At 53.8% G+C, this 27,515-nt stretch overlaps 2 protein-coding genes across 11 annotated transcripts in view; one reads left to right on the top strand and one right to left on the bottom strand.

The window, feature by feature from the left end:
• TNRC18 (trinucleotide repeat containing 18) overlaps window positions 1-2,969 on the top strand; it is a 91,671-nt gene extending 88,702 nt beyond the window's left edge. For all 9 annotated transcript variants that reach the window (XM_054042952.1, XM_054042959.1, XM_054042957.1 and 6 more), the window contains one exon: window positions 476-2,969. In XM_054042952.1, coding sequence (XP_053898927.1) covers window positions 476-682 — 207 coding nt within the window. In that variant the 3' untranslated portion in view covers window positions 683-2,969. The remainder of the gene's footprint in view (window positions 1-475) is intronic.
• A 5,793-nt stretch (window positions 2,970-8,762) lies between these two features.
• The window catches only part of SLC29A4 (solute carrier family 29 member 4), a 30,522-nt gene continuing 11,769 nt past the window's right edge, over window positions 8,763-27,515 (bottom strand). The window contains exons 6-12 of one of the 2 annotated variants that reach the window (XM_054042857.1): window positions 26,034-26,108; window positions 23,431-23,696; window positions 22,182-22,317; window positions 20,808-20,995; window positions 20,031-20,271; window positions 18,640-18,717; window positions 8,763-8,931 (exon numbers count right to left, since the gene is read on the bottom strand). In XM_054042857.1, the coding sequence (XP_053898832.1) occupies window positions 8,924-8,931; window positions 18,640-18,717; window positions 20,031-20,271; window positions 20,808-20,995; window positions 22,182-22,317; window positions 23,431-23,696; window positions 26,034-26,108 (992 nt within the window). In that variant the 3' untranslated portion in view covers window positions 8,763-8,923. Of the gene's footprint in view, window positions 8,932-16,175; window positions 18,718-20,030; window positions 20,272-20,807; window positions 20,996-22,181; window positions 22,318-23,430; window positions 23,697-26,033; window positions 26,109-27,515 lie in introns of those variants that run through there. The other variant, XM_054042856.1, reaches the window with a different exon arrangement.

Genomic DNA, 27,515 nt, shown 5'->3' with positions numbered 1-27,515 from the left:
GAGCATCTTACAAGGGGGGAAGGTAGCCTGCAAAGATCCATATGTGAACATCCCCGGATTTCGGTAGTGTTTGGCACCAGCCCTGTCGTTCAGGCTCATCTTTGTTTTTACTTCATTTAAATTCTGGCAAAGTGTCGCCAGACTGATCCTGAGGTTCACAGAGAGGCTGAGAAACATGCAAGATGGCAATTGAGTCACCAGATTTGATTGAAACTGGGGAAAATATCAAACTGTAAAAGCCTTCACAAAGTTCCATTTGATGGCCTGTCTCACTATGGGGATGTAGCAAATAAACCTCAAGGTGTCACCTTCTGCATCCCACCATTTTCAGTCCCTGTGTGTAGCTCTCAGGTCCTTCTCTGACCTGGGGCACCTAATCTGTAGGGAAGGGGTGTGTTCTAAGTGGTGTGAAGTGTCCGCTAATGACTCGTTTCCTCTCTATCTCCCCCCCCCCCCACCCATTCCTCTAATGCAGCGAGCACTGTACCAGTCCTCCCATGTGGATGAAAATGATGTCCAGACCATTTCTCATAAGTGTCTGGTGGTTGGTCTGGACCAGTACGAGCAGATGCTAAAGACTAAGAAATACCAGGACAGTGAGGATCTGTACTATCTAGCAGGGACGTACGAGCCCACGACAGGCATGATTTTCAATACAGATGGTGTCCCAGTCATCTGCTGACTGTCTAGGAAGAGGGAATTCAGGGACATGTGCCATCTGCCTGGAGAGTTCCGATTTCCCTTCGGAAGAGGAGCGTGGCGAATCTGAGGACATGCTGTTCGGACAACATGATTTATTTCTTTCCTGCTCGTGACTTCTGTGTCGCACTATGGACAGGTCTTCAAAAGGAGAAGAGAGAAAGTTAGGGTGGGGAGGAAGCAACCATAGGACTTTCTGAAGATGCCTTTGGGATAGCATTGGAGATTGGACCCCATCGTTTTCTGGATGAACAGGGTGGTTTTAATTTAGACAAAATTAACCAGCTTCTTCCTTCCCCCTTCTGCTCTTGGAGCGTCGATGATTCTCAGATCCCTGCACCAGCAGAATAACATCAAAACAGAGGAGGCTTCTTTTGTGTTGCTTGACCCCCTGAAAAATTCAGAGGATGACCTTGTCTGGAAGAACACCTACTAGCCTTCAGGGTATCTGTACCTCCTTCCTTATAGCTCCTTCCTTGTTAACTGCACATGACTTTCTGGAAAGTATGAGGTGGAAGAGAAAGGAGCAGTGTCTCTCTAAGCGCTCAAACAGCAGGTGCACCTTTAATCAGCTTCCCTTCCTCCAAGTCTGCTGTCTGGGACCTAATGGAGAGCTAATGCGAGTGGACAGCCAAGGAGGAATGGAGTCACTTGGACACAGAGACGTTGACTAATGTCCCTTCTGGGTTACGAGGAGTTGGGTAGAAGGAGAGAACAGCATCTCTTATTGAACAAATTTATTAACTCAGTAGATTCATCCAAAAAAAGAAAAAATGTCTGCGATGGGGGGGTAGGGAGGAAGGGAAAGGGGAGGGCTGTAATCCATGAGGGAGGGCACAGGGGTGGAGGGTAACGAACAAAAATCTCCCTTCAGGAGGTGAAATGAATGGGGAAGTTGCTGCAACCTGCTCACAAACAAGGAAGCCCCTTCTTGCTGCTCGAAGGAGGCCATAGCCCATCACTGCTTTTTCACACAGGCGCCGCACCTCAGCTTTCCCATAGAGCTGAGGGGGGCTGCGCTCGCCCTGGGTGTGAGGCTCCTGCAGTTCAAGCTCCCTGAGATGAGAACTGCCCCCAGGAGTGTCCGTGCAGGAGACGCATGCTGCATATCCACCATGGGAGCCAGAACCAAGCTGTCATCGGGAGCGGCCATTCAGCTTAATGGGTCCATGTGGACAGTCACCCCGGGGCTCATTGAGAGCAGTCAGTCTCCCTCCTCCAAGCAGCCGGCCCACCCATCTCGTTGATCTCTCACAGGCCTGAGCCTTCAGCTTTGGCCACTTGCCTTCAAGCAGCTGCTTCAGGAAACCATATTTGCAACCCGGAACACCAGTACACTCTCTGGGCAGCATGCAGGGAGCGTGGGGAGTGGAGCAGAACAAGGCCACGGCGCAATGTCCTTGCACTTAACTGAAATCTCACGAGATGCACTGATCTTTGCAGCTAACCGATTCGCACTACATATTTCTAGGGCACCGAGATTGTTCCAGCGTGGATGGGAGCAGAGTGACCCACCCAGAGATCCAGGGGAGAGATACTTACAAGGACAGATTTTTAGCTATCTGCCATGGTACTATCTGAGTACTAGAGACTTGCAGCCTCTATGGGAAGAGCAGAGGGGCACCCCCTAAAAGATGATCCCTCATACTTTAAAAGAACCACAATGGTGCTGAACCCTGGCCACCTCTGCTCCAGCCCGCGGCTCACCAAGACTTGGTGGATATTAATGTTTCTAAACTGTACAGTTTTAATGTACCAAAAGACTCTTTAAACCCTTCTGTATTATAAGTCTTTAAATGGATTCGACTTTTTAATTATAAATATAAATATATATATATAAAAATATAAACTTTTTAAAACTGTGAAAAAATTATGAAATTATAAAGAAGAACACAGTCTGACGTTTAGAATATTATTTTTTATTTCCAGTTGGATTGTGAATGTAAATGATCTGGGAACAGGCACACACAAACAGCCACACACAAAGTGTACTGTACTTATAGAAGCAAATTGTGTGAGCAAATTTTAAAGAGAGAGCGAGAGAGAGAGAGATTTTATGCTAATGTTAAATAGAAAGCACTTACTGCCCAATGCCTTCTATGGAACACAAGGATTTTTCAGACAATCGAGAGGAAAGGAGAGCCAGGTTTTTGTCGTTTGTTTTCTGTTTTTGTTTTTAATTTTTTTTTTTTTTTTGGCATTATGTTTGTTGGAGAATTCCGTGTGACCGTTTTTCATAAAAAAGAAAAAAGTCTATTGGAAAAAACGAAGCATCTTTCTTTGTCCTGTTTTTTAGAGTTGTGTGTGGTTTGTTTTTTTTTGTCGTCGTGGTCACCTATCGTCTGTGGATCAGCGATGCGTACGGGGGGGCATGCGAGGTCAAGTGCCTGCCTCCCTCTCCCCCGCCCCAAATGACAGCCAGGCCAGGCGGTGAGTGGAAGGGGTGGGACTGGCCAAAGGGTCGCTGCTCTGTTGCAGCAGGTACCTGAGAGACCTCCCCTCCTGGCTGGGGAGGTCGCAACAGCGGGCCACCAAGTACATAAAAGATTGTTACAAGGAGGAGGGAGAAAAATTGTTCTTCCTAACCTCTGAGGACAGGACAAGAAGCAATGGGCTTAAATTGCAGCAAGGGAGGTTTAGGTTGGACATTAGGAAAATCTTCCTAACTGTCAAGGTGGCTAAGCACTGGAATAAATTAGGGAGGTGGTGGAATCTCCATCATTGGGGATTTTTTAAGAGCAGGTTGGACAAACACCTGTCAGGGCTGGTCTAGATAATACCTAGTCCTGCCTTGAGTGCAGGGGACTGGACTAGAGGACCTCTCTAGGTCCCTTCCAGTTCTATGATCCCCACCTGGCTGCCCGGGACAGGGGCAGAGCGAGCAAGAGCGCACCCTTTCTCCCCCCCCCCCCGCATGCTTGGCCCCTGTTCCCGGCAGCTGAGCCGAGGCAGGGAGCGGGTTGCTGCTGTCACCTCCCCAGCCAGGCTCTCTCAGGCAGATGCTGTGCTGCACAGAGCCAGGACCCTGAGCAGACGGCTTGAGCCTGGGAGAGCTGCCGAACATGCGGCAGGAGTGGGGGGGCAGGTGCAGCAGGAGAAGGACAGAGCCCCTCTCCCCCCACAGGTAACATGGGGTGGGCAGAACGCGGCAGCCCCGGGCTGGGCACGGGGGGGAGGGGGTGTCACTGGGCAGGGGAGATACGTGGGGCAGTCACGTGTACTCCCCATTAGATTGTGCCCCCTCTACGCCCCCCCCACCCCCATGTGGGGAGGCAGGAGTTGTCTACTCTCTGCAATGCAGTGAAAGCCCTCCTGCTCCAAACAGTCACTGTAAAATTGCCTCGGCCTGAGTGCTTGTCTCTGACTTCTTGGTCCCATGTGCTCCGTTTGGTGCCACTCCAGGGAAGCGCACACATATATTTGAATCCATCCCTGTTTAGGAAAATCCTTTATGTATGTGCTTAAGTCTCATGGGCTTCAATGAAAACTAAGCGCATGCTTAAGTGCTTTCCTGAGTCTCTGTGAACAGAGAGAGGGTCTCTTCCAACTGCAACCTCAGCCTTGGATCTCAGCCAAGCTGCACTCTTTCCTTCTCCTATAAACACCATTCAGAAAGGTCCTGCAGGCCAAATCATGCCAAGAGTTACAGCCAGCCCACTCCTCTGCACAGGTGTGAATGACTGCATCAGTCTGACTGTTCCCTACATCTCAATATGGAATAGAATCCGCAGCTGGCTCCGAGCGGTGTTGGCTCAGCAGAGATAAGAGGCAGCGAGAAGTTAGTTTACGCTCTGAATCAGTAAAGCATGTGTCTTAACTGAGGCGTCAGTCCTAGGTGCTGACTCTAATGCATGCAGGAGGGCAGGTCTGCTGAGTGAGAAGGTGCCGTTTTTACTGAGTCACTTGTCCGCGTAGAACTGTGCTTTTAACAGCTACTGAGGGACCAACACAGGTTGCTTTGCTTGATGGAGACGGCATTCTCATAAAGATGGCTAACATTGTGCTCATTGTCTTTGGGGAGATGGGGGTGTGGTCTCGACACAGAGTGTCTCCATGTCCGTGGATTTGCTTACGCACTGAGATTTACCAAGGAGCAGCCGATAGACCACTGGTGTGTATACCTGTATTGGGCCAGCTCGAGACTCATATGCACCTCTCCTAACGCAGCTTCTGAGCTGTGCCCGAAGGCACCCATGCTGTCTGCACTCTAACAGACAATGGACCTTGGGCTGCTCCCAACCTGGGCCCCATGTACTTGGACAGGGCCATGTTCTGGCAGCTACTGCCTGGCTTCTGGGACTCTGAATGAATGTTTTCTAGAAGCAGTAAGACACACCACACTGACCTCCTCCCGTTCCCCTGGGCTCCCAGAAGCCACCCTATCAAGGAGCTGCACTAGGAAGTGAGATACCCAGAAGGCAATGTACCTTAAAGGGTGCAGCATAGCCCAAGGGTGGGCACAGGGCAGAACCGCCCCTACTATGACATGGTTAGGATACTATCCCACACGGTGCTGTTACTCCATATGCTGCTATCCTACTGCTTCAGTTGCCAATGGCTCAGGTGTCTAGGAGAGATGCAGTCTTAGTGCTAATGGTCCTGGGTTCAGTCCACGCTGTCTATTAAGTGTGCCGTCAAGCTTTGGTACACCCTTACGCTGGGTTAGGTGAGAGCGGCCAAACAGATGCGTTGTGGATTTGTGACAGCCAGATTTAGGCGATTGAGTTTGACACCCTCTCTGAGTGGCCCTCCCTAGGGCATCCATAGGGGTGCAATGGTCTGATTACACAGCACCCAACAAACCTGGCTCCGAGCACAAGTCTGATGAATGCTCTGCCCTGCGTCTGGAGCACTCATCGCTCCCAGGGTGGGGAGCAGAGAGGAGGCACGTGCAGGTTTTGGGGGCGGCAGGTAGATGCCTGCAATGCAGCGGAAGGAGCAGTGCAATGAATGAGGTATGGGCCACTGCAGGAGCATCAGTTCCAGGCTCCTGGTGCGGGGGAGGGATAGCTCAGTGGTTTGAGCATTGGCCTGCTAAACCCAGGGTTGTGAGTTCAATCCTTGAGGGGGCCATTTAGGGAGCTGGGGCAAAAATCTGTCTGGGGCTTGGCTTTGAGCAGGGGATTGGACTAGATGACCTTCTGAGGTCCTTTCCAACCCTATGATTCTATGGAATCATCTTCCTTGGTTGTTCTCAGCCAAAGGAGTAATCCAGGGCACCTCTGTAGCCAAGGAGATGGTAGCTGGAGCAAAGGGAACAAGAGTGACCTTCAGGCCTGGCTGCCTTGACCCCAGGTGGGGAAAGAAGTGAGTTAGCCTGGACACGTTGAGCCCCCAAGCTAATGTTTGGCTTGCTTGGAGCCTCTGCGCTGGGCAGGGGGAACAAGGTGAAAGGGGTATTGGGGGAAATGTGCATCAGTCCTGCACTGCCCCCAGTCTGGGTTGGGGTGTCTGCTGCCTGGGGTGTTCCTGCAGAAACTGCAAGGCTGGATTGTGCTGGATGCTCGTCTACCAGAAAGCTGGGGAAAGCAGCGGTGCTGATGGAGAGCCACGCACCCCTGCTGAGCCCAACTACCTCCTGGCCAAGGCACATGTATTTTCAGTACCTGTGGTGACACAGGGTGGCTGCACCTCACTGTCTCCTGGCTTTCCCAGTTCAGCACTGGAAAAGAACCATTAGCACAGTAACTTCCTAACAGGAGCCAGATGTAGCCATCTCTCAGAAGCTGCAAGTAACAGCCAGCGCTGCATGGATAGGGCGAGTCTGCCATTGGGAGCACGCAGCCTAGAATGAGAAAGGACAGGGCGCGGCTGGAGGGGGGGGCAGAGCCAAGGACAGGAGACGTCTCTTAAAATGAGACTGGCCAGAAGGGAGGCAGTGGCTTTCCAATGTTGGCTGCCTGCAGCATGTAATCAGGCCTGATTCCCACCCCAGCTGCTCTGGCCAGCTCAGCTAAGCCATGGCGTTTCACTCGCAGTCTCCCATATCCCAGGGAATTTCCATCAGTTTGGCGAAGACGCCTGTTCCCGTTTCAGGGGATTCGGGATTCAAACAAGCTAACCCAGCTGAGCCAGGAACCTGTCCACCTGGAGTTTAACCTCAAGCCCTTGTCTCACAGCACGAGGTTTTTCTCTCAGGTCATGTAAGCTTCCAAACAAATCCATCACTGGCCTCCGAGGTCCTGCTGGAGACAACTTAAAAAGGGCCTCTAATTAGGGCTGCCTTGGATGTTGAATGACCGATGCTAGACACCTGCCTTTCAGGACGGCCATGCACCCATAGTGCCCACTGATTTCGACTTTGGATTGTAGCAACTAGCGAAGACAATAGACCATCTGTGGTTCTACGGTGCACTACGCTGCATCTTAGTCCCTGCCTGGCCGCCTTCCCACACGCGAGCAGCCTGAGCTTTGAGCCAATGAGAAAACTGCACCATTACATTGATTTAGTTACACTGGTGCAAAGCCCGTGTGTGGACACTCCTAATCTGGTTTATTTTAACTAAATGGGGAAGAGGTATAAACTCAACCACGCTAGACTGCTCTTAGAGTGCAATGAGGTTCCTGCAGGTCTAACTAGACCAGTTTAAATTCACCCTGTTGCCTTTTTCTCCGAGAGCTTAGCCAACACGGCCAGGCTTACACAAAGGCGCTGAGTTAGAACTCAGTAAAGTGAGGTCAAGGCTCCCATTTTCCTTGCGCCACGACCCCACCTCCCCCCTTCAGGCCTGGGCACTGCAGAAGGAGACTTGGTTATTTAGTGTTGGGTGTGTCTTGGCACTTGGCTTTGACAGGAGACGGCCTAATAACCATTTACCTCCTGCCCAGGCCTGGTTGTGCGGCAGGTGTGCAGCTGCCCCACGGCACTGGTGCTGAATGCCAGCTGAGGTGCTAATTTTCAGATGGAGACTTCCTAGGGGCATCCTCTACCTTTTTCTCCAGCTTCCAGGCATCCCGTGGACTCAATGGGCCAGCACAACCTGGGGCGTCCCCGAGGCGCGTGCCTGGAATGGCAGGGCGGGGCTGCTGCTGCGTCCTGGATGGCTTTTATTGTTGGTGAACGCCAAAGGAAAGCAATTTCCCGCCTCTCTCGAGGCTGAGCCCAGCCCAAGGAGAATGCTCTGCATTTGTGGTGGCACTAGCCGTGGAAGGCTATTTTAGAGGCATATTTAGGCTCCTAGCAAGCTGCTAACAGCCCTCAAGGTGGCAAAGTCTGGCTGGCCCCAGCTATGATGTAGCAAAGAAGCAGGAGGCTTCTGCCCAGAGCCCACCTCTCCCTTGACAGGAATACGCTGCAAGGCGGAAGGGCGCGGTCAGCTCAGCTCCTGCCCCCGTGCAGATTGTTTGGAAAGACCTCATGGTGGGTGCATGCAGAGGGGGCCTTTGCCTGACATCCCACCGGATGGGGGAGGAGGTTTTTTTCCCAAGCCGTGACAAGGACTGCTCCCTTTGCCCCACTGACGGCCTGACCCCCACAATCCAATGCTCCTGTTTTTTTGGGAGCAAAGGCTCACAGGTTTAATTGTCTAATGGTGGGGTGTGAGTTACGGTTTTACTTTGTGATCTAAGCTGAATAAAATGTATTCCTAAACTGGGCTTTAAAAGCCTGGGTAGGGCAGTGTGAGTTAGGGCCATGCACACAGGGCCAGGAGGCAGAAACTCTTGCGGTCTAGGCCCATCTCTTCCCTGACTCACACCCCGAGCCCCATGAGGTCGGGCAGTGCTATTATCCCCATTTTACAGGTGGGAAACTGAGGGACTGTAATAACAGACCCGCAGCTGCCCCAGGTCCACTGACTGGGACTGGGGCTGTGGGGCTACCAAAGGGCTGTACAGACTGTGCTGGAAGGGATGGTGGGGCAAGGGCGGCACCCTGCTTTTGCCCTCTAGTCCCAGAGGGGCAAAACTATTCAGGTGCCTAACTCCCACTAAAATCAATAGGTGGTGGGCACCTAAATACCGCTGAGGCTCAGTGACTAGCAAATGGCTGCTGGCTGGCTGCTGACTGTCCCCTCTGGCCAGACCTCCCCCAGCAGAGAAAGGAAGCGAGCCGGGGCCTGCTCTCTGGTGCCTTTTACAAAAAACAGAGTTTATTCATCAGCAAACACACAACAGCAAAGTGACAACTAAGACAGCGACACAGAGACGGGACGAGGCCTGAAACCCCTCCTGAGAGAGATGCGCATTAGAGTCTTTAGCTTAGCCCGGCCCGCAGCCCACGGCGCTACTGCCCTGTGGATGCAAACAAAGATGTTTCAGCAGCACTCTGGGATGAGGACGCTGGCACATACGCACCCGCACGCCCAGGGGGAAGCCAACTCCAGAGCGAGCCAGGCTCCCTCACAAACCACCCTGTGTGTTCAAGGGAACCTGACAGCAGCTGGGCTGAGACATGATGCTGCTTCCATCCTGCTATGTAGTGAGTAGCCCCTTAATTGCCCGTCTAGCTTGGCCTGGGGGTATTTTCAGGGGCAGAAAAGAACGTACTGAAAGGTGCCAACCTCAAAGTGTGGCTTGCAGTTAATGTAGCCCTATGTTTATGGACACACACACTGGACAAGCTTAGATGGGAGGCTGCACGTGCCACTAAACAGTCATATTGCACCTGTAAACCCTGCTGGTCAAACACACGTGATTTGGCTTTGATAAGCTGGTACAGGCTATAAAATGGCCCTGTTCAGCCGGCCCATACGATGTTTGCTTAGTCGCAAACCGCATGCTAGTGAATCAGCTTGTATTTGTCACACGACTGGCTCCTTCACACAATGCCACTTGATTTGTCTTTTCTGCAATTCCCAACAACACCTATCCCAACTGAGATGTTCAACGCTTCTGGGGGGAGCGGCTACGGAAATGGAGTGTCCAGTTCCCCTCGCTGACTGCAATTTTCAGCCTGCTCTTGCAGGTGGCATCGTGGACTTTAAATGCACCGCTGAGCCCAGTCGTAAAGCATTTTTTTATAATGGGTGTTGGTGTGGAGGACAGGCATAAATTGCACGCTAGGATTTTCCAGGAGGACTCTTTTAGCTGACCAGGGCCCATCATAGGGTGACCAGACAGCAAATGTGAAAAATCAGGACAGGGAGTGCGGGGTAATAGGAACCTATATAAGAAAAAGAACCCAAAATCGGGCCTGTCCCTATAAAATCAGGACATCTGGTCACCCTAGCTCATCATCACTGAAAAGATCGCATGAGAGACCCAGACAGGTTCTACCACAGTTTAGGCTCCCTTCCGTCGATGGGCCAAGCGCTGAGCAAATCTCTCCAGACGTGACCAGTCACCCCAATTAAAAAAGAACAAAACAAAACTGGCATTTGCTTTGCCCATGCTCAGGCTGTGTTTTCCAGCTGCTTTCCATGCCACCCTAGCCAAGGAGTTTGTTGGCAGGCACATTTGTGTGGCCAGCCACTTTAAATCAAATGTTGGAGGCTAGTCAAAGGCAGTGGCTTTTTGAATGGGAAATGTGAGGATTGGACCCAAGTCATTCTCATCCCGGTGGTGGGGGGGAACACCACAAACAATATTGTCTCCCTGGGTTGGCCAATCAGAATGAACCAAGATTACCACCCCTCCGCCCTCAATGTCACATACACACCAGCAATGGCTGCTGGACAAGCTACAGGACAGAGTGACTAATTTACAATAGTGAATCGGCTTGAGAAAATGACAGCAGGCGGCGAGGGTGGATGGCCCGATTAGCTCCTACCCACTCAGCTCTAGTTAGACCCATGATCGCATTCTGTAATGACCCAGCACTGGCCAGGGTGAGCGCGCGGCCCACTGACAGCTATGGTGTTGTAAGCGCTCCGCTGCCGTGACGGTACCTGCAGTGTAGGCGGGAACAAAGCCTGCCCGGACGCATGTCCAACAAGCCATGTGTGTGTGTGTGTGTCCCGCCATTTGGAGTGACGCAAAGAGCTGAGGCTGGACGCCTGTGCTCATCGGGTATGGCCTTTCCCCAGGAAGAGGCAAGGGAAACCAGCAAGCCATTGGTCTCCAAATGTGGGGTGTGTGCAAGTAGTTTGACACAGGCTTGAACCTGCTGTGTGCAAATAAGGCTCTAGTACATGAGGTCTGGCCAAGCGCGTCTTCAAAACTGTGGTCTAGCTCCGTTCCCAGCCCGGGGTACAGTATGGTGGCTCCACCACAGTTTGGCCCCATTCACCCTGGCCACCAAATCAGCAGCCCATGTTGCCATGGCAGTTTAGGCTGTTCGCCAGCCTGTTGGTACAGCGCCGCAGCCACAGGTGTGCGTCACCTCCTGCCACCCATTAAAGCCCACGCCAGGCCCATAACTAGATTTCTTTTTTGGTGTGCCATAGGCGTCAGCTACGCTGTGCTGGCGCTCTTGTGTGCTGTGGTCACACCATAATTAAATCCCAGGTAGGTCGGGAAAGGCAGCTGGGAAAGCACAGGGGGCAACCAGCTTTGGCGTCGGCATGGCCTGGAGTTGTGCCGCATGGGCTGGCTGTCAGCAGATCTGTACCGTGGCCGTTAACGGCTCAGAGCCCAGTAGCTGGCACTCAAGCTTACACAGCACCGGTCCTGGGGTTTGGCAAAATATGTTCGGCAAATACTTCCTCTGTCCAGGTCTTTAAGTAACAGTCTTAGCAGCGAGCCCAGTTAAAATGCGGACTGGGCTTCTCTGCATTGCAAAAAAGCACCATGATGGGCATTAACCCTGCTATAACTGTGGCCTCTGTGTACGGTGGGGTGCAGACCTTCGGGTCCCTATACACCACAGTTGAACCTATGCTTAGCAACTACCCACGCGGTTCAATCCAAGCCGGTGCTTGCAGGTTCCCTGATCAGTGTACATCAACCCAGCCAGTTGGGCTCCTCCCCATCGGACCTTCCACACGGTTGTGCACCAGAAGAGGCGCAAACAGAACTATGCGAAGGGAAAGGGTGAGTGTGTGGCCATATTTCTGCACCCGTTCCCGCTAAGCACTAAGTGCTGATTGGCCAGTACTAACCTCCCTCTGCCACCAGCGTTCACAATCGTCTCAGGCAGTGCCCCTGAACAGCCCTGTGGATGAGCTCTTAAACCAGGGGTGGCCCACCTGAGCGGGAGCCAGAATTTACCAATGTACATTGCCAAAGAGCCACAGTAATATGTCAGCAGCCCCCTATCAGCTCCCCGCCCCACCCCTTCCAGCACCTCCTGCCCACCGATCAGCGCCTCCTCCTCCCTCCCCACACCTCCTGATCAGCTGTTTCGTGGCGTGCAGGAGGCTCTGGGTCCGTGGGGGGGAGGAGCGAGAGCATGGCAGGCTAGGGGGGTGGGAAGGGGTGGAGTGTGGGCAGGACCTGTGGCAGAGCCAGGGGTTGAGCAGTGAGCACCCGCTGGCCCATTGGAAAGTTGGCACCTGTAACTCCAGCCCCAGAGTCGGTGCCTATACAAGGAGCCGTATATTAACTTCTGACGAGCCGCATGTGGCTCCGGAGCTACAGGTTGGCCACCCCTGTAATGAAGCTATAGCCTTGGTGTCACAGCCCCCGCTCTTGCTGCTGACCGATGGAGCGTCGGCTTTGACGCCAGTGGTTTGGAAGAAGGGAGATCTGGCTCCTCTCCCTGCTGTTGCTGTGAAGGGCTGATTGGCCAGGACCAGCAACCAAGATGTGTTGCCGTGGTCATGGATGTGCTACAATATTAAATCGCTCTCTCCATTGATATAAACCTGGTCCCACTGCATGGGGCCAGGACACACTGGAGGGAGCTAGGCACTTTCTGAAAGGATTCGGTAGCACATGTAACTGCTCCTAATCAGGAGGGGTGGGATGGACGGGGCAGAATTAAGTAGTTGGGGTGCCCCCCCCCGAATAAAATCTGGTGGTGAGGGCTTCGTCACTGAGGCAAGCAACCACGTGATCCTGAACCCTTCCCAAACACTGGTCCCATCACGTCTTCCCACGCACCAACCAGCAGGCCATGGCCCTCACTGAGCTTGCCTTGGCCGGTGCAAGAGTCTGGGAGAGCTGTGGATGCTGGAGGCTACCGCTCTCGCTGACGTGCTATCAACATGGAACCCCAGCAGCAGGTATCGGCTCAGGGCAGATGATGGGGCCAGTACCATGGGTGGGGCAGTGTCGCCTCCTCTCCTGCCCTGCCCTTCCTCAGCCACCTGCACAGAGATCTGAAACCAGAGGGGCACATCCACATGCTGGCCCACTTGCGTTGATCTCCCAGAAATGGCTCCAAACAACTGCCTGGCCCTGGCAGACGAGGCCTAGCCCTGTTCTAGCTCGAGGCTGGTCAGCCCTGGCTTGGGAAGCTGTGCTAATCGTGCTCTGGGCCCCTACAGCAGCATCCAGTTGACGGTCTCAATGTGCTTTACAAATACTTCTGTGAATGACCCACCCCATCCCCAGTGAACGTACTATCATCAGCTCCGTTTTGCCCAGGGGACCAGTGGCAGAGCTGGGAAGGCCTCTGAGCTGACCATCCTCTGATGGCTAGACTGCTCTCCCTCTCCATCAGCCCCTTCCTGGGAAGAACGGTTTAAAACCAGCCCCGGCGAATTCATTTCCCTACTTACTTAGCCTGACTCCAACTCTCAGCTCCTCTGCTTCACCAGCTGTCCCTGCAACAAAGCTGGGCCATTGGGAGTGTGAGGGAGTGTGTTTGGTGCCCTGTCCCACCACTCAGCTTGTCTGCCCTGCTCTAGCGCACAGGCTGCTATGAGCAAACATTCTTTTACAGCACACCACTCTCCCGCCCAGGCCCAGCGGAGAGGCGGGTGTTGGCGGGCGAGGCGAGAGATGGAGCCATGTGCTCGTATTCCCTACAAAGCCATGTATTTTTTGGTCGCATCGCTTCCCGTGTCGCTGCCTCTAGACAATTTACACTAGCTGAACTAGCTCTGCCAAATACTTTATTATGTCTTGAAAATGGATTGATTTCCTTCGCAGCACATAGGACAGCAAATGAGTCTGGAATGGCTGACACACAACTCTAGAGCTATTTGGGGCGGTACATTTGACAGCTCGGCCTTTCCTGTACCGTTTTCGGGGGCTAGCCTACAAAGTGACCTTATGTAGCAGCCACTCCAGACCCAGCTGTGAAGTCTGGCTCCAGAGCCAAACTCCCTCAGTGTGTGGGGAAGGTGGCTTGGTTTGGGAGGCTCTCTGAAGACAAACTAGGCCTCATCAATCCACTCTTCAGAGCAAACTCTCTTAAAACAAGGCAAGCACAGTCTGGCTGTTTTGCCACTAGCGCTCTTTTTAAAACCCATTCCTCCTCGCTCATTGGCTCAGGGATAGTTGGCCTAAAGTGCCTGGCTGCCACTAGCTATAGCTCAGTGGTTTGAGCATTGGCCTGCTAAACCCAGGGTTGTGAGCTCAATCCTTGAGGGGACCATTTAGGGATCTGGGCCAAAAAAATTGGTCCTGCCTAGTGAAGGCAGGGAACTGGACTTCATGACCTTTCAAGGTCCCTTCCAGTTCTATGAGATAGGTATATTTCCATATATTATATTATTATAAGGCAGCCTGGCTCCTGACCATGCCCCCGCCAGCTCACCCCAGCAAGGCATCGAGCGGTTGGCTGGGAGGCAGTGTTGTCACTGCAGTAGGAGTGGTTGACACGGCTCGTTTTCTGTCCATCAGCCAACTCAGCGCTGAGGACGTGTTTTCAATGTAGTGCTAGATTCTGTGTGAGCACACGATGCTGGCAGACAAGTGTTGCTAGGTTACACGGAAGGGAGGACTAGGCCCCTCCACTGCAGGCGAAATTCTCTGGCCTGTGCTATGCAGCAGGTCGCCTGCCCAAGAACATGATGTTAATCCCCTCCGGCCTTACACTCTGTGACTCTGCATAGAAAGCAGGGAAGGATAGCAAGGAACCAATAGCGGAAGTGGTGCAGGGAGCATTGTGCTGCAAAGGAAAAGGCTTTGTGCCATGACTAAAGTCACATGGCTTTGAGACTGCAGGCCCTGGCCACTTAGGGTATGTCTACACAGCAACTGCAATCCTGCAGCTGCCCCATGCCAGCTGATTTGGGCTCGCAGGGCTCGGGCTGGGGGGCTGTTTAATTGGAGTGTAGACATCCACGTTTGGCCTGGAGCCCAGTCTCTAGGGACCTACAAAGTGGCAGGGTCCCAGAGCTTGGGGTGCAGCCTGAGCTGGAACGTCTACACTGCAAGGAACCAGCCCCGCAGCCAGGGGCGGCTCTATGTTTTTTGCCGCCCCAAGCCCGGCAGTCAGGCTGGTAACGTGGATTCGGCGGCGTTTCTGTGGGTGATCTGCCAGTCCCGCGCCTTCGGCGTACCCACCGCCGAAGCTGCAGGCCGGCGGACCTCCCGCAGGTATGCCGCCGAAGGCTACCTGACTGCCACCTCCCGCGGCTTGTCGCCCCAGGCACGCGCTTGCTGCGCTGGTGCCTGGCGCCGCTCCTGCCCACAGCCCAAGCCCGTGAGCCCATGTCAGCTGGCAGGGGCCAGCTTCAGGGTATGTCTAACCGCAGTGTACACCAGGGATCAGCAACCTTTGGCACGCGGCTCGCCAGGGTAAGCACACTGGCAGGCCGGGTCGATTTGTTTACCTGCCGCGTCTGCAGGTTCGGCCGATCGCGGCTCCCACTGGCCGCGGTTCGCCGCTTCAGGCCAATGGGGGCTGCGGGAAGGGCGGCCAGCACATCTCTTGGCCCGCGTCGCTTCCCGCAGCCCCCATTGGCCTGGAGCAGTGAACCGCGGGCAGTGGGAGCCGCGATCGGCCGAACTTGCGGACACAGCAGGTAAACAAACCGGCCTGGCCTGCCGCGGTGCTTACCCTGGCGAGCTGCGTGCCATAGGTTGCAGATCCCTGGTGCAGACCGACGCAAATGCAGCCCGTGACCACCCTTGCACTGTAACTGCAGGGGATGGCCAAAGCTCAGCACCATGCCTGGATGACTTTGTTTAATTGTTAGTTTCACTGCCAGTGACAACTGATCAGGTATTTCTAGTCAACTGGCAGGATGACCCAGGTGCAAGCAGACACACCTGTGCTTGGTTTGATTCCCCTGAGGAAAAATCTATTGATTTCCCCATAAATAGCTTAGACAGCTGCTCTGTATTACAAAAAAAAAAAAAGGAAAAAAAGAATACGACGTCCTCTAAAATATAGTTAAAATATTACAAAATGAGCTACGTGCACATATAAAATTTATGGAGCAAGCAGCTCGTCTCAGTATTTGTTATCATGTACTTTACGATCCAAAGTGGACTATCATGTACTAGTCCAAAGATCATAAAACTGGCCAGTGTCTCTCTACTTGATACAGTCATGCCTGTACTTTGCGGCTCTGTGCAATACATGCTCATCACGCAGATAAAAGAAACCAGTGGCACATAGTATGCTCCCCCTGGACGCAGTGATACGTCACTGAAAGAGGAGACGGGGCACATCTGCAGCACCACTCAGCGTTTAAAACTCACGGCTCAGGCTCCTGAAACTCATGAGAAAGGTTTACAAATCATGAGATTTTTAAAAATATAGTAAGACTTGGGTGCTTTGTATTTGCCTTCAGGGACTTGGGGGTTCAGGTCTGTCTCTAGAACCAGGAGGGCTGGAAACGTACATTGTTTGAATTAAAGCTGAGGTTTCTAACTCCAGGTGCTGGGGCTTATGGAAAACGCCAACGACCAGGAGACTTGCAAGAGTATGCAACGTGGAGCTGCAATTTACAAGGGGAAAAAAGCCTACCCCCATTTCAAGTCACCTTAGTGGCTTATGCAGGACTGAAGCAAGCCTTGATTGTGGCACAACCTCTGGGCCTCTCTCTAGGGCCCTGCACATTCAATAGAGAGGCAGTTCTAGTTACTGGGATGTTCTTTTATGGGGAGGTGTCAATAGTGGGACTTGGGCATGTGGGCCCCACATGAGCTCTGTGCTAGCTGAGCTGAAGAAGCCGCTCCATCCTACTCTCCAGTGATTGTTCTATTCTCCACCCCACCCTCCTTAATGCCTGCCACTGTCCCGGGGACCAGAGTGGAATGGTCACTGAGCACGTGCCCTGCTCTGGGGGTGGACCGAAGAGGGGAATGGGAGAGCTAAGCCCTTGGGTCTTTCAGGTGGGTGACTGGTGGAGCTGCTGTGTCTCCACGGGCAGGAATTCCTAGTACAGCATCACACTGGGGAGGCTGGAAAAGGAAGAACTGAACTTTCGAGAAGGCTCAGTCTGCACTAGCAAACTGCATAACCATCAATCCCTCCCCAGAGGTGATGGCAGTGGTGGAAGCTGGAGTGTGGAGAGGACACTGGGGCTTTTGCCTGCTTGTCACCCACCCCTACTTCAGCATTTGCTAGTGTAGACAAATCCCCGAGGACAGCAGAGCAGCTGCTCCTAGGTTCCTTTCAGCTCCGCTCAGGACCCATTCTCTTGGGAAGGGGCACGCCCCCTACCGCATTACACTCCCAGGGCCACAGTAACAAACACCGGGCAGCTCAGTTGTGGTGCCTGCTATTGATAACTCCTTCCCCACTCCTACCCCATCGAGGCCAGTGGGGGTTTGGCCAGTGATTACAATACAGTGTCTCTTTCTAACGCAGCATCTTTCTGTTGCTGCAGGTCTTTTCCGCTCCTCCTGCCCTCTGTCAGGCTCTCTCTCTCTCTCTCCCTCCTGCTTTCTTCTGCCCCTCTATCACTGCCCCCTCACCTTGCAATGTCTCCCCACTTTCCCATCATCTCCTCTTTGCATCTCCCTGGCACGCACACTCAGTCTTGGGTTTACACCTGCCACGTGTCAGGAGCGCTCTGGGGAGCTGTGATAGTCGTGACGCAGCAGGATGGTGCCGGGCGGTGACCTGTACTGCAAAGCGGCTGCGTGCGGGTCTGACGACCAAGAGGCTGGACGGTAGGATGGTGGTGGGATATGCAGAGGTGGTATAGCCAAGGGGTCCATTTTATCTCAGAGCCAAAGACCACCACAAACGTCTGACACAAACGCCATCACATTCCCACCAGTCTCAGCACCCTGTCCTTTGTGTGCACACGCTCTCTGGGTCAGGGTGGGTGGGGACACCCCACGCCCTTGTACAAAATCGGGAAACTACACCTCAGGAGTCTCCTCCCCGCTCTCCCCTGTGGGGTGAAATGCTAAGGCAAGGGGTGCAGCAGATGGGCAAGCCCCACTGCTCTATCCCCCAAGGAGCTGGAGCCCTTCTAGTCATGAGAAACGGCTCCATGGCGGTGGCACATATCAGCTGGACTTCCACGATTCATCCGCCCCCTCACATTTGTTTTTAATTTGTCACCTGGGAACAGCCAAGTGTCGATAGGGGATAACACCTCAGCCTAGACCCATAGCTGGCTGGGAAATCCCTGAGCCAAGCTTATCCCTGGTTTAACACCCTGGACTTCAGTGGCGTTACACCAGGCATGCGCTAGACCCACTATATCCCCTAATGGGTATCCGGCGTCTGTAAAGTTCTGCTCCACTAATCCAGGCCCAGCGAGGACCTGGCAGGGGTGGGGTGTGGGGGGGTGGGGGGGGAGATGAGGCCAGCCTAGAAGCACTGAGCTCGCCCACAAGAGCAAGCAGAGAGAAGGCTAAGTCGGGGGTGGCCATTTCAGGGCGACACCCACTGTCATCCCCAAACTTCTGTGCCATTGCTGAAGCCAGTGACGACTCACTGCAAACACCTCTTGGCCCTGCCTGTAGCCAACTCGCAGGCCTGAGGATCGGCTCCATCCTTTCAGTCCATCAGGCCAGGGGCCTGGAAGGGGGATTAATATTTCAGGGATCAGATTTTGGCGAGGGTGGGAACTGATTAATAAATACAGGACAGATCATTCCCATTCTCCTTGCCTCCCCAGCCCAACCCACCTGCCCCCTTCTCCTGCACCCCGTCCCGGCACAGAGCTTCTGCACCCTCAGCCGCATCGCCCACTCAGTACCCCGCCGTGAAAGAGCTGTTGTAGGTTTCAGTGTGGAAACAGGTACTGTGAGACGTACTGGTGAGGCTATAGGCAAAGTAGGCCACGGCGGAGCCCAGCGTCAATCCGGTCATATAGGACACAGTCATGGTGTTACCTGCAGGAGAAGGGGAACGGGGAAGAGAAGCCAGGAGGTTAACCCTCATCTGCCAGACACGTGCTGACAGCTCAGATCCTAACAGGGTGCCAGGAGGTGTCTCCACTCATGCTCCTGGGCCCCGCCGGATTTGGGACAGAGGTTCTCCGCTCTAGCTCTAATCCGTAACATACGCCCCAGAGCACATTGCTGGCAACCCAGCGCCAGTGGCGATGCTACCAGGCCAAGGGAGAGTGAGGGTGCGTCCGGTCACTGGTTTAGGCCCTGCAGTGGATAGGGGCGCCACACTCTGGCTCCACAGTGGTGTGAGCTGGCGTGGGGAGCCTTAGAGCAAGAATTGGATCAGCATGGGCAGGAGGCAGCCACCAGGAGGGCAGCTCTACCCACCCAAAGGGACAGCAGGATCCTCACACCCGCGTTGACCTCCTGCCCCTCCGCTGGACCCAGTTCAGCCCAAGAGGGAACCCCAAGCATAGGTGCTCTTAGAAATCGGGCTTCTGGGGAAGGACTCCCATAATGGGCTGGCACCACTGGGTAAGTCACGCTCGGCACCAGCGCTGCTTGCAAAACGACATGCAGGGCAGCCGGCACGTCGGTGCATAGCCAGGCTTCGTGCGGAGGCAGCACTCTCTGGCCTGCAGCCCTCTGAGCCTGGGGGCTATTGCAGGGATAACAAGGAACAGGAGAGGGACTCGACCACCCATCGAGGCCTGCTTCCCACCAGCACCCGTTTAATATTTGGGAGTGATCCAACCTCTTCCTCTCTCCCCACCCAGGCACAGCTGGTCTCTCCCTGCTGCAGTAAGGGTCTCTCCACACTACAGAGAGCTGTGGAACATGTAACCGGGATGGGACCTGGTTCCATGCACACGGCATCTTTTCCCCCACTGGCCTGCCCACACCTACCACATCCCACAGCAATGTCTGCCGCAATGCATTCTGGGTACATCTGGGCAATCTCCCACCTGCTCAACTGCTGCTTCCAGGTGCATGTGGGAAGTTGAAACGCAGGTGCAGGTGCCAATCATGTTATAGGGTCATGAGCAATGGCAAACCACAGCACATTATCTGGTTAGGAGCCATGGGGTGTGTGGCCATGTGTTAAGCCAGCTAAGAACTCAGCAGCACCTGTAGTGCAGATGGGCCCGAAGGCGGGAGCAGTGACAAGGGTGTGGCAGTACAGCCTGGTCCCCTTCTAACCGTGGGAAACACAAATGGAACTTGTGACGCTGTGGGTCCAGCCAGCACCGTCCCTGCCTCCCTATACGGCTCCTGTGAGCGGCTGGCATGTGTCAACACGTTATTCCTCCTACCTGCCAGTTCCCGCTGCTCCGGGCTCACTTTGCCAGCAGCCAGGATCATGGGTACGCTGCCAAAGTACCCATTGGTGATCCCCATGAGGAGGGAGAAGATGCAAGGCCAAGCGGGGTGGTTGAAGGTGGGTTTCCCACTGGGGTACACGCACATTATAAAGAGGGGAATGAAAATCACTCGCAGACAAGAGTAGATGAGAAGGTGGGTCCCTCTCCAGTCATAAGGCAAGGCAGCCAGGATCTAAAACACAGAGGGAAAGTCACATTGTGTTGCAAAGTAAAGTGATTTTTGGAGTAAAAATCTAGATCAATAAAACGCGAGGCTGTTCAGGAGGCCGGCCTAGACTCAGTGGTAGTTTCAGAGCAAAAAAGCCACTGGAAACAAACAGGTCTCTAATGTGGGATCTGAAGGAATCCAAATTTAGCCCATCCTCAGTAACAATCCATTTAGACCAGACCCTCAGCCCAAACACACACCAACCACATCCTTAATAACACACCAGATCAGCAGACAACCCGGTTTTATCGGATTGGTTTTCTAATAGGAGAAGAGGGAAGACAAAGTCTGTAAAAATATGCACTGCAGGAAGTCACAAGCCACTCCGAGCCCATGGCCTGAACCTGGGCAACTGATTCCCAGTTCTCTTCCACAGCAGGGTAGACTGGCCATCAGACGAGACCTGTTCCTTAATAATCTACTGCCCATTTGGCACCTTAACGGCTACCCACCCTCCCCAAGGAAGCCTGCACAGGAAGTCTAGCCAGGACCCCTCCTACCTTGCCTACAAAGTCCGAGAGGTTGAAGACAGCCATGATTAAGATGGGGAGCCACTCCCCAAGAGTGCAGTTGCGGATCTCCGACTCCAGCCCAGGAAAGAGGCACAGTGTGATGAAGTAGGTCATGGCTATGGAAAGCATGTAGGCCCAGATCACCCTGGAGACAACGTAGCGATGGAGCATCATGTCTGGAGGAGGACACCAAAGCAACTCGTCAGCTTATTACTAAACCCACGCTCTGGCCCCTGCAGAGCACGGCAGTGAGAGGTTCACCTCCACCAGCCTTCGCCCGGGTCTAGAGGCGCTCACAAAGGCACTGATTAGTTCTGCACATGAACGGAGGCTTTCCCAGCATGTGGCAGAGACGTATCAATCCAGAAGACCACACTGGCTTCTGCCCTCAGAACTCGGACCCCATCTCCCACATTGGAAACCCATTTGCCCTTGCCAGACTCCATTCCTTGAACTGTGGCCCAGGTTCAGGACTGGTGTAAACAAGTGCTGTTCAAATGACTTCAGCAGAACTCCGGGCTGAATCCAGCCGGCTACCTAAGCAGTCTCTCTGATTTCCATCGGACACTAGAGCTGTATGAATGCTGTAATTCCACATGTTGTGTACATGCCACAACTGCAACTCCGGGGCATAGCTAATTTACACTAGCTGGGATCTCCCTTTCCTCCCCTGCCCCCTGTGAGGGCAAAAAAGTGAGAGAGACTGCGGTAGCTGGCAGTGTTGTTTTATGTCCAGTGCTTGGCAGAAACGTTGCCTCAGACTCCCTGTGATGTGCATCATGAGATTACCTCACTTTGGCCTAAAAGTTTCTCTGTCTCTACTGCTGTTCAGCGCAATGCGTTGGATAGATTCCACCTCCCACACCAGAGGCAGCTGCATCTCAGAGATGCTGTGAGTATCTAGAGGGCGACGCATTTAGGGGTGGAAGGTCTATCCTAGGGATAGACATCTATGGCTGCCATCACAGTAACCTCTGAGTGCCTTGCGGATATTGATGAACTAGGAGCATGTTTTCATCCCCTTTGTGCAGATGGGGAGCCGAGGCATAGAGAGAATAAGTGACTTGCCCAAGGGCACATGAAAATGCTGTGGCAACGGAGGAGCTGACCCCAGATGTCCCGAGCCTTCAGTAAAGGAATATCCTTCCTCCCCCAACGACACGACAGAAACGCTCACGCGGACGCAGTACTATAAAAAGGGGACAGTTCCACTTTAAATGGCAGCCTCCGAAAGCCCCTTTAAGTGAGAGTGTTGTCCCTGCCAGCTAGAGCAAAAGACAAGCGCGCTCATCACAGCGAGTGCTGGGGAGGGTCTGGACAGCCTGGCTAGCGGGTCCCTGCAGCTGGACTCTGGTGTCCTACCTCGGAAGCTGGGCCAGCTCCTTTTGATTCTTGGTCGAGGGACGTCAAACCTCACGTAGGTGCCGCTGCCAGCCAGCTCAGTTTCATGCCCCAGGCTGCCCGGAGGGGAGCCCACCTGCCCACAAGGCCGATTTTCCTGGGGAAAGCACAAGAGGGATCAGGGTAGCGTTGAACCAGGGGGTATTTTGCAAAGAAAAGCTCAGGGGGAGGAGGGGGAAAGACTCCGGGAACTTATCCGGCTTGATGTAAGACCGTCCTGCTGTCACTAGCCAAGCCAGAATGGATGAGGTCAGTGGCTCTAATACACTCCATCCAGGAAGGGCAGAGGGAAATATGGGTTAGATTGAGCGATCAGTTTATGTGCCATGCTAGGACACCCACCTTTATTGTAGAGATTTATATACAATACTTCAGTTCTCTCTGCACCAATGCACCAGTAGAGGGCGCCACATACCTCCTAAAAGAGGGGCTCTTGCATTTTTCCATAGTGTGCACAACAATGGAAAGCAGGTTGTCTTGTAGGCCCATCTCCTCTCCCATTCCGGGCTGCATAGCCCACCTCCCCTCCCGTGCCCAATCGCGTACCGTCCCTATGGCAACCTCAGCAATTGTTTGCACAGGATAGTAATGGTAAGAAACTCTTAAAGGTCTAATGTCACAGCTACAAGCAAAGAGCAGGGGCCAGCGTGCAGAGATCAGGCGGCCTACCAGAAAGGGCTGAACCGGCGACAGGGTGGCAACCCCTGTCCTACAGCCAATGAGATGCAGGCCAATTATCACACTCATTCATGAACATCGTCTGTGAGGGGCTGGAGCACGGAGCACTGCTTTTCTAGCCCACCACTCTGCCTGCGAAGCTGAAGGAGCAGCCCTGCTAATGCCCTTCGGCAGGGACTTGTGTGGCAGACAGACCGTGATGAGAAGCAAAGCATGGCTCTCATGCCAAACGACTGACACCACTGGTTGAGCTGCTCCCATGGGCCCAGCTTGCCGCTTTCCTGGGTCTGGGGGCAGATGCTGTGCTCCAAGTTCTAACCCAGCTCTGGGTTCTGCACCAAAAGGCCGCCTGGACCAAACCAGGGCATCTTTGTACACCTTTGTCAGTCCTTCCCATTTGCCTAGGAGATAGCTTCCCCAGCACATCAGCCTCAGGCCAGCAGCAGGAGGCCCAGGACAGAGGCAGCAGAACCCCTGCGGGATCTAAAAGCTCTGGCACACCCGCCCACATAGCACAGAAAGGGAGACTTACGAATCTGACGTCCTCTGCAGTGACGTCGTGGTGAACCCTGTATCCGGTGCCGTGGTCTGGGACCCCTTTGCCCTCAGGTGCGCCCTCCCGGGAGCAGGCGGTGTAGTACCGGACGAAATGGGTGCGCTTCACCAGCAGGTGGAGAATGAAGCACATGAGCTCGATGCCGATGGAGATGAAGAAGAAGATGATGGTGTTCTCCTTCTCGTCCGACAGGAGGAGTTTGGTGAAAATGCGGCTGAGGGAGATGATCACCCCCGCGGTGCCTGAGTGGAAGAGAGCACAAGCAGGCCCGTTGGCACAGGGGGTCCAGGGACAGCGCGCCGCTTAATGGCCGGGGCTGCAGAGCCATTCTGGAGCGGGTTTGAAACCCACTGACAAGGACAGAACCCAAGATGTGACTTGGTGGCCAGGCTGGGCCTGTCTTGGCCTGGCCCCAGAGAGGGGCACTAACACGTACTGAGTGGGCTGGTGTGGGCTGGATGGAACGAGAACTGACAACTACTGTGAGCCAGCGGCTACTCTGTGAGCTGAGATGATTTCTGTCAGTAAAGCTGATTCCCTAGTACTTCCCCCAGCAACACAGGAGAACAGGCACCTGGTCCCGGCCTTGTTTGCTTTGGAGTTAGCTGCAATGGGGGAAAGTGAGTGGAGAAGCCAGTGGCGCAGCCCTTTTATCTCCCCGACAAAGGGGTGAGGCACAGGAACTGTCTATTCTCTCTCCCTGCTGTGAGACGGCTCATCTCCTGCTGGGGGAAATACAGGGGAATCGGCTCACACCACACAGACCTGGCGCTGCCCCATCAGCTGGCAGTCCCTGGCAATGCTCGTGCTTTGCTCTCTTGGGCGTTAGCACCAGCCGCACACGTGCAGAGCAAAGGGAAACAGCGTCAGATCAGTGCACGCACCCCTCTGCCAGTCAGTGTATTTCCCCGAGGAACCCAGGAGCTAGCACTAGGCAGAGTTACAATGCCAGAGTTTTCATGCCCCTATGTGTAAGCGGAAGGGACAGGCCAACCACACTGAGTGCTGTTCATTACCCCAGCCCATGGGAGGGGGCAGCCTTTCTTTCTGGCCCACATGCCCACTGTAATTACAGTTTTTCTCTGTCTGGCGTAGGGCCAGCTGGCCACTGACTGATGAAAACACCAACCAAAGACCAACGAATTTCCCCATCAGTCAAAATATCAGTGCGAGCACCCCAGCTGTCGTCAGTTAGCGCATCTGCCAATGGTAGGTGGTGAGCGTGCCCACCACCTGCTAGCGTGTGCCAAGGCCAACGGGTCTGAGCACAGCAGGACGTCAAATCCATTATCCCGGCCAATGGCTGTTGACTTTACCAGGAAAAGACTAACGCCTCTTCTGGACAGCAGCACCTGAGGAGCGAGCAGCATGCCAGTCGGTTTCCAGCGAGCCATCTCAGGGAGCAGGGCTGGAGACGGAGCGATTGCTGGGCTGGCTGGGCCAACGTACGCTGGCAATGGGGGATGGAGCGGTCTTCTAAAGAAGACTCAGCTAAGAATGAATGAAGGCCTTTGCTGTGTACATTGAAAGATGGGCTGCAATCTAACTGGGATAGAGGTCACCCCTACCCCTGGTCACGGCAGAGACTCTATCCTCTGTTCTACTCGCTGTAAAATGCCCTGGGACATGAGTGTGCTGTCTGCATGCTGCTCATGCTGTCCTCCTCCCTACAGAGCCAGAGAGACAGCTGTAGAAACACGGCTGTTACATCTACACTGCAACAGTGACTGCAGCACGTGGAGACATACCCGAGCTAGCTACCAACCGCAGTGAAGCACAGGCTTCGGCATGGACTAGTCACCCGAGTAAGTGCCCCGGGTCCCAGAAGGGCTTGTACAGGCCGCACTGAAGTCCAGGCCACCACAGCTTCACAGCTATGAGCACTCGGGTGAGCTAGACTCCAGCTAGCTCAGGTATGTCTACAATCACACCTCTGCAATCACACCTCTGACCTCGGCGCAGCCGTACCCCGTGTATGTGACTTTGCTCTGGGCGTAACGTTACCAGATTGCGAAAGGCGGGCTCCGCCTAGACCTCTTAGCGTGGAGAAGTCACATCTCTCAGCAGCATCTTCCCCAAGAACCTGACATTGTGGTGGATGGACCATTGCAACCCGCCTCTGTCTAGGTCTACCCTGTCAGCTAGGGATGCTTCCAACTCCCGCAGCCAAACCCGTGTGAGCTTGAGAGCACGGGAAGCAGCAGCACGGCTAGCCACCCCAAGCACAAATCGCCTGAAGCCCGTGGGTATGTACTCAGGGCGGCCAGCCCATGACGCTGATCACGGCTGCCCGTGCTACCGTGGCTAGCACAGTACCTTGATGAGAGCTAGCATGAGTATGTCTGCGCGAGCTGGGAATCACATCTGAGCTCCAAGCATAAACGTCGTCTCTGTGTCAAGCCGGGGGTCTTTATTACACGTGCCAACTAATGATTACATCCAGGAGAATGGGCCAACTAAGGACGCACTGGCCAATGTGCCAGCCAGCAGCTGGATAATGAGCCGATTATCTAATCCGAACTGCGAGTCGCTCTGCCAGCTAGCAAGCTTTGAGACTCCAGGGTTAGGAGGATACTCACTCTCGCCAGTCATCACCCCCTGGGTGTACCGCTTGGGCAGCATCCCGGTGTAGCCGTAGAAACTGGATTGCTGCACTTAAAGAGAGAGGCGCGCCGAAAAAAGAGAGGAGAAGAGGTATTATTCCCTACCCATAATTCCACGGGGATCTAGCCCAAACATATTGCTGGGAGTCCTACCGAGGTCCCTGGAGCGGTTGAAGCAGAAGAGGTTGGTGCAGTTCTGATTCAAGACAGCACATGCTTAACTTTAAGCTCACTGTAGCTGGGGAAGGACTCAAGCAGGTCTAAGTGCTTTCAGGAATCAGAACCGCCTTCTTCACTCTTGCCAACGCTATAAGAAGACATTACTGTGGAAAGGCACCAGCTCTCGGTGCTGGATACCTCCGGCCCATGAGAGCCCGAGGTACTAAAAGCCAAACTGTAACAGGGTGTTGGGGCGGGGGTGAGGGTGCAGATTGAATCCGGTTGTTTACAGATGTGAAGCATCACGCGAACGACTCGTGTTCCACAGTGTTAAACAGCAACATAAAGAAAATCATAAAAAGGCTGTAAACACACCTGGGTTAGCTGGTGCTAATTAGCTGCAGAAGGCTGGGTTTTTACGGGATGAAATATGGTCGGTGAATAAAAATCACCCACTTGGGGATTGCCCTGGGATTAACAAGTCCCGCTGCCCAGCAGCTGCATGGGGCCCTGGAATTTCATTATTCCAAAGCATTCAGTCACAAGGGAAAAGGCTTTGGTTAGCACAGTAACCACTGGACTTGATGGCTTTTGGGTTACTAATATTTTCAAAATGAACCAGAAACTCAGAAGCTGGAACAGCAAGCAATGATTCAAAAATCATAAATGTGTCTCCGTAGCTCAAAAACGGGCACTTCACAGAGCCCAAAATGGGAGGAGGAACACGCCGCCCCCTCCCCCCCCCACACACACTTTTTTCACCAAACAAGAGGTGGGGTTCAAGTCACGTTCTTTTCTAGCTAATCTATCTGCCTGGTACTCGTATGCCCCACCCCATCAGCACTTCCCAACACAACTAACAAACCAGCCAGGCCAGCTGGCAAAGCAAGAGCAGCGGTGGCTCTGCTGATTTCCCCCAGCTTGGGATCTGGCCCCATTGACTGACCTGGTGATGCGAGGGATGCGTGTTTGATTGGTGATGGGCTGGGGGGGGGTACGGAGTTTAGTATTTGGGGGTTCCAGGAGAAGCTGAAAGCCCCCCAGGCCATCAGGCAGCACTTTATGCAAATCAGGGTAATGTTATGCAAATATATGCCATTTTATGCAAATCGGATATCTCCTGGTTTTCGCTGGCAGGTGTGCATGCTGCTTCATGTGCTATGGGTTATAGGGTGTTCCCGGGATCTGAGAAGAGCAGATGTAAGCGACCGAACAAATCTACTTCAGAAGAAGAGTGGGGAGATGGTTCAGGGAGCAGGGATCTGGAGTTTCAGGCAGCAGCAGGTGGCCCATCAGGGG

This window comes from Malaclemys terrapin, chromosome 10 (genome assembly GCF_027887155.1).
Source record: "Malaclemys terrapin pileata isolate rMalTer1 chromosome 10, rMalTer1.hap1, whole genome shotgun sequence".
Lineage (NCBI taxonomy): Eukaryota > Metazoa > Chordata > Testudines > Emydidae > Malaclemys > Malaclemys terrapin.
This window is presented reverse-complemented; position numbering and strand designations above follow the sequence as displayed.